The sequence below is a fragment of the Lates calcarifer genome, linkage group LG3 (assembly GCF_001640805.2).
Source record: "Lates calcarifer isolate ASB-BC8 linkage group LG3, TLL_Latcal_v3, whole genome shotgun sequence".
Taxonomy (NCBI): domain Eukaryota; kingdom Metazoa; phylum Chordata; class Actinopteri; family Centropomidae; genus Lates; species Lates calcarifer.
Genome location: NC_066835.1, coordinates 11,494,826 through 11,508,884, shown reverse-complemented (window position 1 = coordinate 11,508,884; position 14,059 = coordinate 11,494,826). Strand labels below are relative to the sequence as shown.

The window sequence follows — 14,059 nt, the reverse complement described above, 5'->3', positions numbered from 1 at the left end:
GTTTGAATTGTTTATATGCAACAAGTGATTATTTCTTAGTACAGCAGCAATAAGCCTACTTGTTCTTCAAATGTGTACAGAAAGAAAATTATATGTGTTTCTTGAACCTGGTTTATAATGTTTAACAGATGACTGGCAGCAAACTGCCATAAAGTTTGATAATAAACAGAGGTTGAAGTATATATGTATATACTGATATGAAAACCTCTTCTAGAAGTCAAAGTCCTCAAAAACTGTACTTAAATACAACACTAGGGTGGTGTAAGCCACTGATGATAAACCACATGACTATTTGTCATGCTGAACTGATCCATCTGGATCTTTCCATTACCAACGCTAGTGCTTTAACTGCACTTTTATCAAGTGACCGTAACGACGTTGTGGACGTTAAAATACTGCGTCATTATTGAGATAAATTGAGTCATTTTGTGTAACAACCGGAGATTCCCACACGTCACGTGATCCAGTCGTGTGGCGTCGTCAGCGGCTCTCGACCCAGTTGTTCAGTGCAGACCACCCGGAGGAGGAGGAGGGAAAGTCTATGTCGGCAGCTACTTTCAAATAAACACATTAAAGGTAAGAGTGTTATTGCTTGGTGAGACGATATTAAACATGTGTGTTCTCTCAGTAGAAAGTCTTATATATATAGATATATATGTATATGTTTCATTATATACGCTGGTCGTGGGCCGCTTGGTTAGCAACGTTCAGCACCTGCTGCCCATCGTCAGCTGTCACATAACATTAGCAAGAAAGAGAACGGTAAATTAACAAAACAGAGTGTATTAGCAGAACTGCACCCAGTAAGTCCCAAAGAAAAGTAGTTTGGCTTTGAAAGGAGCTGACAGCTCAGCATTGTAAACGTGGGGGCGCGGCGTGTGGCCACCGTCCTAAGAAAAAAAATAACTTGCTTAGTGGATTCATCATGGCGAACTAGCGAGCCAGCTATTTTGGACATATGTCGCCTATACACTGTCAGTTTATTCATATTCTGTAATGGTGGTTCTGGTTGCTAGAGGGTAAATTTTTTGATACATTTTTTATGTAATAGATGAGCGCAGTGTCGCATTTTTCTGTGCTGGTTAGGCCTAGATGGAGGTGCGCCCGCTGCAGGTACACCATGGAAACGAGGCTCAGTGTTTATGTTGGATTCATGTTTCTGTTTGGTTTTCCTGTCGTGCACCAGCTGTAAACATAATGTCCCGTCATTCACCTTGGCCCAAATTGCTGTTTTACCGTGATCTGTTCTGCATTTCTTTGTCAGTGTACATATGATTAATACATGTGGTGCTTTTCATTTTGATGATTATGCTTTAAGCTGTGCTCTGTGTAGGCCTCAGAAAGAGTAGTTGCTACCTTTGCAATGGCTAATGGGAATCCAAATAACTAAATAAACGCTTAATACTATATTTACGGGAGTACTACTAAAACATGTTAGAAATGTGGATATATTTTAATACTTAGGCACTTTTCTGATTTCACTTTAACTATCTGAATTAGAAAGGGGTGATATGGATGAAATACTTCATCATGTGTATGTAGTTATTTCATGGTATTTTTATATATAAGAGCTGAAATAATAATTCCATTAATTGTTTAACTGAACTGCAACTAATCTAACAATTGATTTATTGTTGGTAAGTATTTTAGAAGAATAAATGCTGACTTTTACCTTGTTCCAACTCCTCCAGTGTGGATATTTGCTGCTCTGCTTTCTCTGTTTTATATCACTGTAAGCTGAATATCTTTGGGTTTTTGACTATTGATCAGACATTAAAAACATCAAGATACCTATACTTTTTAATAAGTTGTAGAACAAATAATCACTTGATTATTGAGGGAAATAATCCGCAGATTAACTGGTAGTAATCATCAGTTTCAGCCCTGATTGTTATGGATGAAATAAACAAAGAGTAAAACCTGTTTTTGGCTTACCAGAGAAATAATTTACAGAATTGCCATACAGCTGCTCTGCTGACTGATTTGTGACATTGCATCACAATGGCCAATGGCTCTGGTCCAGAGATATTAAAGGGATAGTTACAGTGATTGAAATGGTATGTCCTCCATCTTAATACCCATTTCCTGTCTCTGTGTTTATATGTGTTTCTCTTGGTGTAAGGCCATCTCCATGAATAATACACACATCTCCAAATATACACTGTCTCCATTTGGCACAGACTTTTCTTGCTATTTGTAGTCTAGAGCCCCTATTGCCCTTTATTAACTCTCCTGTAAATATTTTGTATTTACAGGTTGACAGTGTTATTGGTTGAAGTTCTATATTTACTGTCTGGCTGTCTTGTGTTGAGCGAAGCTAAAGGAATATACCTGAGTGTGACGTTCATCAGCTCAGACAGCCCCAGACAGTGTTCCTCTCTGGCAGCTGCCATCCGGAGCAAAATTGCTTGCTATACATTTACTGGTTGCAGCTTCTTGATTTGTTGAGCGAGGGACTTTGAATGAACAATTTTCCATTAAAGCTGAAGGTTATAGCAAAACTTTCACTTGTGGATTATCGATTAATAGAAGGACAAGGTGAGGAGAATTCTAATGAGCAAGGTTAGTGGATGTTTCTACTGTTGTGTCACTATCTGTCTGTGAAACGGACTTGAATAAAGTCCAGATTACTGAGTCTGTATTGCCACCATGGAAATAACCACCTCATCCTGTGAAAGGCATCCATGTGTCTGTTAGGTTTTGGTGCTGATGGAATATTTCAGAGGGGAGATATTTAACATTTTGGATAAGTCTGTTTAGCTGACACTTCAGTTCTGTTTGGGAAGATTTGGATTTTCAAGGATCAGTAGGCTTATACTAACCACACAAGAGCAGTAAAGCTATCTTGCCAGCACCACCTCCTGAAATTGCCAACTGCTTACACATCATAGGGAGTGATTAGTCAATTTCAGCTGCGAGCTAGTGATCAAAAAGCTTTATTAGAACTATGGCTTTGGTACACCAGTGTTGTTGTCTCCAGGCAGGAAAAAAAATTATGAAAGACTTGAAAAATCACAAGATAAGCTGCTGTTAAAACCACAAACCTTAATGTTGTTATCCTAAGAAAGATGCAGCCAGCATGAGAAAATACAAAATATTATTGTAACATTGTGAAAGTACTTTAACTAAATATTTTTCCCACTTCATTTTACAAAAGCAGCCCTGTTATTAAGAGAAACTGAGATTTCATTCACTATGACAGCAGTATGTTGTCGTTCAATGCTAACCTACACAAAGTGCAGCCATCTGTCACGAGGTGAGGAGTCTGCAGGTCTGACATAGCCAGAGCTGCTGCTGACACGACGTGGCGGCATGATGACAGTATCTTCCAGACTGCTGCATTGGCTGACAGATCGGCAGACAGCAACACGGTGTGGGATTTTATCTGCCAGGTGGTCCGAGTGACAATTTCATAATAGGACTCAATATGTTATCATGGCATCCTGAGTGCTTTACGGAGTCTGGTTAAACATCAGCTAGTTCTGTGGTTGGTCCGGTGTGTGTGAAACCACCATTTGAAACCATTCAACCCAGTTACAAAACTTAGTCGCTTTGAGTCAGTCACTCATCATGTGACTGTGAAACAGCATTTTATTTCTGAGGATATCACTCAATTAAGTCCTGGATGTTGGTTTGCTTTTAGAAAAAGCTGTGTACTTAATCTTTAAAACAAGTGCTATTTTTATGTCGTCCTCCATCAACGATCACAACTTTTCACTTTGAATTGTTTTGGTGCTACATATTGTAACACGCTGACTCCTGTATAGGCCCCACTGCTTTGTGTGACTGGTTCCTGTTTTCTCGCTGTATTTCCTGGTGTTGCTCAGGCATGCACATAGCATGTTGTATATGGGTTTGTCGAGGCATTGTACTAGCCTAATTGTGTTAACGTGGCTCTCTGGCTAGCCCACTGAATCCCTCCCTTTAACCTAATTCCCCTCAGCGATCGCTATCAGCAGAAGCCAGGGGATGGTGGCACTGTCTTTATCCACAGCGTCAGGGCGTCTCTCCTAAGAGGATTTGAAATCTTCCACGTAATGCTTGTAAAGCTGTACAAACAGTGCCTCAAACTGACTCCTCACTCTCCTAAAAAAGATATATTTTGACTGTATTCACTTTCACCACTTCTCAGACATGGAAGTGAAATTGTTGTGGTTGTTGAAACGACCTTGTTCTCTTGTGAAATGAGAGGGTGACAGACAGGGCACAAACTTCTTCTTTGTCTTCTACTGAAACATCTCGGTCAGTTTCTGAATCCGTGAATTCAACTACTTTTTCAGTGATTCAGCCACGTGTCATCATCATGACACATCAAAAAGTAAATCTGTTGTTATAATATCAGAGGAGGAGGCCGTCTGTACTGACATAACTGTTGTGACTTCATGAACATTTCTGACGTTAGTGTCCCATTCCTCTTGACTGTGTGGTGTGTTACTTTGGATTATACCTAGTAATCCATTAAACACAGATAAAATGCTACAAACAGACCAGTACGGATGAATTCTGTACTAATAAACTCTGTCAATGTGAAGTCACTTCTGTTAAACATGATTAAAAAAGATCATCTTAATCGTTTGCTACAATCTGGAAATATGAATACGAATCAGGACTGAGAGATAATTCAGTTACTGTTCATTAAATTTCTTTCATGATATAATGTGACCATGTTATCGTTCTATAAATGTCTGTTGTCTAAAGCAATGATACAGAGCCAGCTGTAACTGTAAGTGAACAAAATTCAACTAATATCTTTTAAGCTAAATCCCAAATATATAATATACTTATCTCCACTCCTCAAATGTGATTTGCTGCTTTACTTTGTCATTTCATATCATAACCTGAATATCTTTGACATTTGGACTGTTGGAAAAAAATATTGACCAAAAAAAACCCCAACAAACTGGCAAACAAATCAGTAATGAAAATGAGTTCATTGTTTCTTTTATCACCAGGATAATTTGACATGTGATTACATGTGATCACTCAGTCCTCACATGGATGACAAATTCAATCTTATATGCTATACATGGACATTGGACAGAGAGGGGATCACATGCTTTGACTGTGTCACATCATGATTAGGTAAGGAGTCTTGGGTTACTTCTCTGGGATTCATCCACTCGTCAGACATCTTGTCTCATGTGACACGATCAAACAAAACCTTTAGTTAATGAGGAAAGTGTTGTCTGTCTGTTGAGATTAAGTGAGTGATTTTTTTTTAAAAAAAGTAAACCAATACTCACCACAGTACAACTGACAGATTCAGTGAAACTCTTGTACAGCGTGAACTGTATACCCCGCCTTACGCAACCATTGTTGTCCGGAGAGTCGGGAGGGATTTGGCTCCTCAGATAATGATTGTAATCTGTAATGATCTTAATGGAGACTGTCAGTATGAAGCAGAGCCAGCACTTGCCATGTTTATCTGCAGTCTCTTGCCGCACTGTCCCAGTGATGGATAGACAGGGATCATGAGGACACATGCTGAAATCTGGATGTGTTTGCCAGAGAGAAATAGAGCAATGTTGCGTAACATTCACTGTTAATTCAGTGTGGCCTGGAAAGCAGGGAGGAGGGGAGAGATAGAGCGAGGATGAGGAACAGTAAACATGATTTTTAGTGATGTGAACTGCTGAATGGATATTTCTGTACTTCTTTGTATTTTCTGATCAGTAGTGTGTGTGTGTGTGTGAGAGAGAGAGAGAGAGAGAGAAACAAACACTAGGAGGACTGAGGGTGTGTTAGCCTCTGTTCACATGTTAGCAGGAGTTTAAATAGCACAGGCGTACAGTAAGCAGCACTGTAAAGCCAGCCTGATGCCCACTCCAGTTCTTCCTTTTAAGTCAGCAATTAGGAGAATGGCTTTTGGCTTCATTTCTGCTCGGCAAACATTTTCCTCCGGGGAGTGGAGGCCTTCAGATCAAATCTGCACAGCACGTTTGAAAAAACTAATCGACCTTGTAAATCTGTCCTCACTTGCTGAGAGATTTCTGTTGTTGTTTCTCTCATGTCATGCATGTAGCTGCCTCATTAACATTATCAATTGCAGTGAACATGACACACAGGCCTGTTGACCAGGGCTGTGCAGAGGCCCAGTGGGGATGGGGGAGAGGGACACTGCAGTAATGGCCAGTATGTCAGGTCTCTTCCTGAAGCAAAGCAGATTAATAATACATTTGGTTACCAAGGCACCACCTGCGTCCATGGTAACACTGTCAGTGTTTGCCATCTCCTCGTTTTCTTTTGCACCATCTATCCATCCCGGCTTTATGTTTTCCGCTGGCTAGGTCCATACAGCTAGTGTGTGGGTTTGACAGCTTTATGTTGGTGTGTGAATGTAGCCTGTGATTTCTTTTATATGTTTCCACTGATCAGGTCAGGTTAATTCACAAGAATCCACAGTTCTTACGGTAGTACAGACCGTTGAAACTTCTTCCGTGAATTTCTGGTTTCACTTAAAACCACATTTCACAGGTTGAATCATTGCTGTGAACAAATGGCTGGGTAAAACAGACATTAGAGCTAAAATGATGAGTGTAGTAATCCTACATTAATCTGCAGAAAAGGCAGTTCTGTTGACAATTATCTTAAGCAAAGAGGGCAAATGTTATTTATATAGAACTAAGGATTAACAGATTAATTGAGGTAATAGGCAGAGTAATTGAAGTGAAAATAATCAGTTGCAGTCCTTAAGTGACAATAATTAGTAAAACTAGTAAAACTTTAAGACCAATTGTACACACCCAAGATGAACCATTAGATAGTGGACATACCCAAGAACAGTTACAGTGTAGATCTGTCTGCAGTCATCTCTTTCTAGGAGCAGTGGTTTCTGCCAGTGACACATTTAGCTCACTTCTTAAATCTGTAGGGCTTTAAATTGGAAATCACCCAGCAGCCATTTGCTAAGTTGTTTGTTTTCAGATTGGTCTGGATAGTCAGCCATAACAGTCAAACGCCACTCCCTTATTGCTCCTCTCAGAGTAGTGTGATGCAAGCGTCTTATCTGGTGTTTATAGTGAATCTCTAGCCCGTGGCCTCTTCTCCTACATAAGATCACTTGTTGTTACCCCCTGCTTTCCAGTGAGATATAACAGATGAGTCTTACATTAACTTCTTTTCCTCTCCTCTTTCATCTCCTCTCTGCTTTGGCAGCAGAAATAACTGGAATATTATTACTTTTAACTTTTTGTGTGTGTCACATATTCATGATAGTGTGTACACCATGAGACAAAACCACAAAAAAGAACTGACACAGCCAGTTGATACTCAGCTTTGCGATGCTAATCAAAACAACAGTTTCACAATCATTCAATTGATTGCTTACATGATCAAATCTTCACAATAATCAACCAAACTACTATTACTCATCAACAAACACATTCAAATCTCAAAATAATTCATTTAACACGCTTCCATGAGTATTGACTAATACCTACCTTGCCTTTAGCTTTTAAAATCATTGCTTAAATAAAACCCTTTTCCCCCTCTCCCTGATCTGACTATAAGACCCTCAAGCCTTTGATTACAGCCTGCTGCTCCTCATCTGCTGTAGTCTAGGTCTCTCTCTTGGTCTGTGTACTCTCTATCACTTGTGTACAACAATCTGTGACATATAAAAGGCCTGTGGTGATTCTCCTTTTTTCTTCATTGTCCCCCTGCCTTCTGGACTGCCTTCTTCATGTTTTCTGCATCTTTGACAATCTCTAAGACATCACTTGGCAGAATCAGAATCAAAACATAAAACAGGAAGGTAAAAGAGCATAAAATGAGGATATATCTGGACAGCTAACAGAAAGGCACCGTGATGTAGCTCATCTGTCTCTGTCTTCTCTCCCTGCTGCATTGTTTGATTGCCTGTCACCTTTTTAATCACGCAGATGCAGTGTTGGTGTCTTTGCCAGTTTGGCCAAAACGCTGTACTGTCATTACTTTTCCTCTGCTTCCTTCTAAGGCTTCTGAGATGCAGTGGAGACATTGAAATTATATTTATAAAGATACAAATCTCTTTACCTGTCAAATGTTTCTTTGCAGCGAATGTTGCTTTTTGAGAAAACTGGTTGTAATTCTAGTGCTCGTCTTTTCACAGATCTTGCAGCAGAGTGAGCATCCCACCACACCATGTCCCAGGACAAGAGTGGATACCCGGGTATGGGTGAGACCAACCCGCTTCATAACAACGTCTATGGGCCCCCTCAGCCAGGTTTCGGCATGCCCCCTCCCAACTACAGCCAGGCCCCCGGAGGACCGTATCCACCAGCAGCTGGCTACGGGAATCCGGGCTTCCCCCAGTCAGGCCCAGGTTTCGCCCCTGGTCCCTACCCTCAGATGCCTTACCCTCAGATGCCCTACCCACAGGGACCCTACCCACAGGGACCTTATCAGCAAGGAACCCCACAGCCAGGTTTTCCTGGAGACCCCATTGGTGAGTAGTTAAACTTCAGATTTGGGTAGACTTTTACCTCTCTAGGTCCCCTACTTATTTGTTATTAGATACTTGAATGGGTTACATAATTGAGAAAGCGGTAAAGGCCAAATAATGGGGCTGCACCCCATGTTACTTGACTCTACTTGTGCTCCATTTTCAGTTACTTTGACAAAAAAAAACCCAATGTGCTCAGCTAAAGTTGTGTTCGTTGATTACTTTTCCAAACCTTATCCTCTTTGCTCCCTAAAGCTGTCTCAGTTTTCCATCTGAAAGTTCTTTGTAAATGGATGTGAATGAACTACAAGAACTTAGTTGGCACATTTTTATCCAGGTCAACAAAACTTAGTGCAGATGAATAGGCAATCAGTGAGATGATCAATACCACACACAGAGTCTGCTGTAAACACCACAGACATGCATCCATTTATTTAACCTAGTTTTTTACCCTTAATTGTTGTCCTGTTATTGTTGTTCACCAGCACCTGCTGGCAGCCCTGGTTATCATGAAGATGGACCTCCATCTTACTATGACAATAAGGAGTTCACCAACTCTGACTTTGAAGATAAAGTCATCCGACAAGCCTTCATCAGAAAAGTATGTCCTTTGACGTAACATAGATTAAATGGGTCTGATATAGAAGTAAATATGGTTTATAATATAACATGACATGACAAATCATTACTCTTTCTCACCAGGTCTTCATGGTTCTCACAGTGCAGCTGTTGGTCACCTTTTCTTTCGTTGCGGTCTTCACCTTTGTCGATGACGCCAAGTACTTTGTGCGACGTAACCCATGGACATACTACGTGTCCTACGCAGTCTTCTTTGTGTCACTAATCGTCCTCAGTTGTTGTGGAGACTTCCGCCGCAAGCACCCATGGAACTTGGTTGCACTGGTAAGAACTTGCCCTGACACCAAATTATACAAAAAAGTGGTTTACCTTGTAAAGTCTGTTTCCATTATAAATAACCAATTCATGCCTTATGACATTTACACATTTTGTGAACGTTGGTTAATGTGCAATGACAAGGAAATGTTAGACAAAAAATATGCAAAACAAACTTAAAGGAAAGAGATGCCTCTGAGAATCAAACATAATCTAATATAAGGCAGTGGTGTAGTGAAGAATAAACGTCCATAAATGTTACTCAAGTCAAGTCAAGTCAAATTTATTTATATAGCGCCAATTCACAACAGAAGTTATCTCGAGACGCTGACTCCTCAAATTCTGAAATAGCATTTGGGCAGCCCTGCCTTAGCATTTACACACACTCCATGTCACACACCTGTTAATACACTCAAACTTGAAGCCCCTCTTTGTGTCTTATAAAAATTGTTGGATCGCTCAGTTTGTTTTCCCCCTGAACACTGTATCCTTATGTCATCACCTTTGTATTATTAACATAGTGAAATCACCTCAGCAGCTACATGTACCCTTACGCTAAAGCTAAGCTTTCATGTAGTAGAGAAAAGGGAGAGTTCAAAGGATTAACATATGACATCTAATAAGTTTTTCATTAGTTAATTATCTATCAAATCTATTAAAGACCATAAAATAAATAGCTTATTATGACTCACTCACTCAAATGAGGCTAAAGCTATTTTTACATTACAGGTGCTTTAACTGCCCAGTTTATCTGGCATCAGTCTGTTGCATGATAGTTAGCAGTGTAGCCATCCTGTGTGGCCATTTGGAACAACTAGAAACACATTTAATTCTGATGTGACTGGACAATATCCCATAAGAACTGAACTGAACCTGAATCTAAAACATGAGTCATTAGTCCTGTTAATTTGGCTTTGTGTCTCCTGTGTCTTGCAGTCCATCCTGACTCTGAGCCTCTCCTACATGGTGGGAATGATCGCCAGCTTCTACGACACAGAGACCGTCATCATGGCTGTGGGCATCACTGCAGTGGTCTGCTTCACTGTTGTCCTCTTCTCACTACAGGTCAGTACACATAAACAGCTGCTGAAATAAATGTATTCAAATGTCTACACACTCACAAACGTTACAAAATGTAGAGTGGTGTATTTTCCAGCATCTTTCTTTCCTCAGTCTTTTCTGAGTCTCTACTTTTCTCTTGTTTTTTTTATTTTATTTTATTTTATTTTTTAATTTATTTTTTTTACTACAGAGCAAGTATGACTTCACTTCCTGTCGGGGTGTGCTCTTTGTGTGCCTGATCGTTCTGGTGCTCTTCTCCTTCCTCTGCATCTTCATCCGCCATAAGATCCTGCACATCGTCTATGCCTCACTGGGGGCTCTGCTCTTCACCTGCGTAAGTGTCACACTCATTGTGTGTCCTTGAAAACATGACAGTCCTGTACCTGTTAGTACTTCCAGAGGCTCCTGCGAGTCTTTAATTTAAGTCAATTATGGTGCAAATTTCTAATTTAGCACCATAATGATCATGTAGATGTCATTATGTGGGCAAGGACAGATAATTTCTTCAAACGCCTGGCCTGCAAGTTAATTCTCCAGTTGGATAACTTGATATATGTGTGGTAACGACATCCAGTCGTCTGGATACAGTTACTAGAGAGTCATCGCTGGCATATACAGTTTTCCACCTTCCAGTGACATTCGACTCAGTAAGATAATTACAAATGCAGAATGTTAAAAGAATAAAGCAGAAACTGGGTAGGGAAAAAATTCATGCTTAGCAAGCGAAAAGTGGGACCTTAAGATCAGAATATGTGATTATGGATTGTGAGAGCCAAACTCAACCAAAACAGCTGTTAAAACACTATGAACTTTTATTATAGAGAGTAAAATAAGTGCCTTCAGTCAGCAGAAGAAGTAGATAACTCAGCCAGGAGTAGAGTTCACTTCAATGAACAAAGGAGGATGTTCTTGAAGACTAGCAGAAATAAGTCTCTATTGGCCTTTAATATACCTGCTAAGAGGGTGTGGACATAATTGTCAGTGTGGGCGTGTGCAGGTACCAGTTAGACGGTAAAATACCATCACAGGCAGTGTAGAATGTTATGAGGAAGGATTTTACTGCTCTGGAAAGTTATGACAGCAGTAGTCATTTTATTTTTTGGCACGGTTCACTAAGTAGAAATACAGCATTCATGTTACGCTGTATTCTAGCAGCAATGTTCACAATGCTTTACAGAATGACTTTGCATCGTGTTCAGGCAAAAGTGGAGCCAGGTTCTACTGTTTTTTTTTTATCCTGTAGCACTGCTGTGTGTCTCAACATGGCCAAAGGGTCAAAGTACTTGGGGAAACTTGACAGGAATATAATATATAAGACTGGAAATTGATATCCTGCATACCATATATGAATATCTGCAGCTGTTATGTGCATTGTGAGGGTATTTTTGACACATTGTTGTTGACTGTCATGGCCTTGGTTAATGACAGTATATACATATATTTGGTGGATGTTACCATAGTAAATGAAATGAGAGCTGATAAAAACTATTTCTATGTCAGTCATTTTTATCAACCTTTTGAAATGACCAATGCGATCCATGTTCCTCTCTGCAGTTTTTGGCTGTTGACACTCAGCTTCTCCTGGGCAACAAGAAGCTGGCCCTGAGTCCAGAAGAGTACATTTTTGCCGCCCTCAATCTCTACACCGACATCATCAACATCTTCCTCTACATCCTGGCTATTGTGGGACGCTCCCGTGAATAAGGCCGCACCCTAAGGAAAACAGCAGGGAGACAGAGAATGCCTCCCATTATTGTGAAATGTTGCTAACATGCCCTTTTATCTCTGACTCCTTTTACTTTTTTCCCACATTTCACTCTTTATTTCCTCTTTAAACATACACACAGTTCTTTTTTTAAAACAGGCAGTAGGGGTGTGGAGGAGACACAGCTGGTCATAAAATGCAGCTGAGAGACACTTTATCAACTAAAAATCTCGCCATTATTGACAGAATGCAGTGATCTGTCTTTTCCTTAGTCTTGCCCACTCTGCTTGCTCTAACTGTCCTCTGCTTTTGCATTATGTCTACATTACCTACCTACCTAGACATTATGTCTACATTACCTACCCCCCCACCCCAGTTTGGCACAGCACATACAATATATAACATGTTATTGTGTGACTGCTTGGCATTCAGCCTCGCCTCACTGCAGAGATTAAACAGGAAAAGAGCAGGGAAGGTATCTGTAGCACTTAATATTGATGCAGACCAGCTTTGCCTGAAGACGTTAGTGCTAGAAATACCCCCTCCTTCAATCTGTCTGCTTTCCCAAACTTATCTTTACCTTTTCAAACTGCTGGTGTAAAATAACTCTGCATGGCTACATTGGAAACACAACTAAAGATATGCTACGATTCTCTAGAACTAACAGAGGAATACCTCTAGCTTGCTTGTCACAGCTGTAAATAGTTAAGTGTATTACTGTATATGATGCCAGTCTCCCCCTGCTTCTGAAAGGCGTTCTGGGGTGAATCTTATGGATGTGCTGCTTTTTGGGAAAAATGTGCTCTAATATCAGAAATTTGCTGACCCATTATATTAAACTAAAATCTTTCAGTAGCATATGAATGAATCAGCGTTGGATGTGTATAACAAACATGAACAGAAATTAATATTTATGAATTGTATATTCTTGTAATATCTTTTAAAAAGGAAGAAAACTTAAGTTCTGAAATTATTTGTATGATCACAAAGCTTTTTTTTTTCTTTATTGACTTCATTAATCCCCTTTCATATGGTCATTAACTTGAAGTGGCATTTTAGTAATATATTTATTTTTTTCCATTAATAACCAATGTGAAATATTTAAGTTTTTCTGACCACTTTTATACCAAGTTAATCCAGGTCTCAGAACTTCTGAATTTAATAATGAAGGACAAGGTGCCGAACATGAAGGAAATGATACTTAATTAAGCTTGATGTAGATAGCAGGGTTGCTTTGAAGTTGCTGTAAACTCAGATTGACATTTACAGAGACTGTATTCCTTAAGTTGATTGTGAACTCATCACATGCTGGTTGTATAACATGAGGTGAAACCAGCAAAAGGAATCAATATGCACTGGAAGCCAAAATACTCCTCCACACAAACACACGCAACTTGAATGATATATTTAATGTGAACATTTTTTGTTCTGTAACTTCTGTTTTGAGTTTTCACCTCTTGCATGACTCTTTCCTCCCATTTGCATGTGCTGATAATGCACACTGTTCAGGTGTTCCAGTTTTGGAGAGACAGTGTTGTTTGGCAGCCCTGTTAGACTTATTTTTTCTAACTTTTGTGTTTGTATCTAACTAACGTGTATGTGTATATAGAACTCCTTAGTGGTTTGATGTGTATAGATAAAGTAAGTTTTGGGCTTTGTAGGACTGTTTGCATTGTATATTTGCATTAAATCAAAGTGGAACCACACTCTACTCAGCTGATGGCTTTTCATTAAAACTGATACAGTGTAAAGGTGTTTAGTTGGTGCTGTGATTGTTTGTGTTGTACATCTGATTAACAGGAAACTGCATATCAGATAAAGGAAGGTTTCTCGATTGTTATCAGTAATTACTGATTTTAGCTTGTCACAGATATCAGTCAGCCAAAAAGTAACAATGAAGTATGCAGTACATAAATGCTCTAGATGTATTTTAGTTCACAATATTGTTGCTATGGTCCCACTCAGTGACATATCTT

At 39.7% G+C, this 14,059-nt stretch overlaps 1 protein-coding gene across 1 annotated transcript; it reads left to right on the top strand.

Moving 5' to 3' along the window:
- The first annotated feature begins 325 nt into the window (after positions 1-325).
- On the top strand, positions 326-13,789 carry grinaa (glutamate receptor, ionotropic, N-methyl D-aspartate-associated protein 1a (glutamate binding)). Its single transcript, XM_018698003.2, has 7 exons — positions 326-576; positions 8,090-8,425; positions 8,908-9,023; positions 9,125-9,325; positions 10,253-10,381; positions 10,569-10,712; positions 11,933-13,789. The coding sequence occupies exons 2-7, from the start codon at positions 8,122-8,124 to the stop codon at positions 12,080-12,082; spliced, it is 1,044 nt and encodes a 347-aa protein (XP_018553519.1). The 5' UTR covers positions 326-576; positions 8,090-8,121; the 3' UTR covers positions 12,083-13,789.
- Positions 13,790-14,059: the final 270 nt, after the last annotated feature.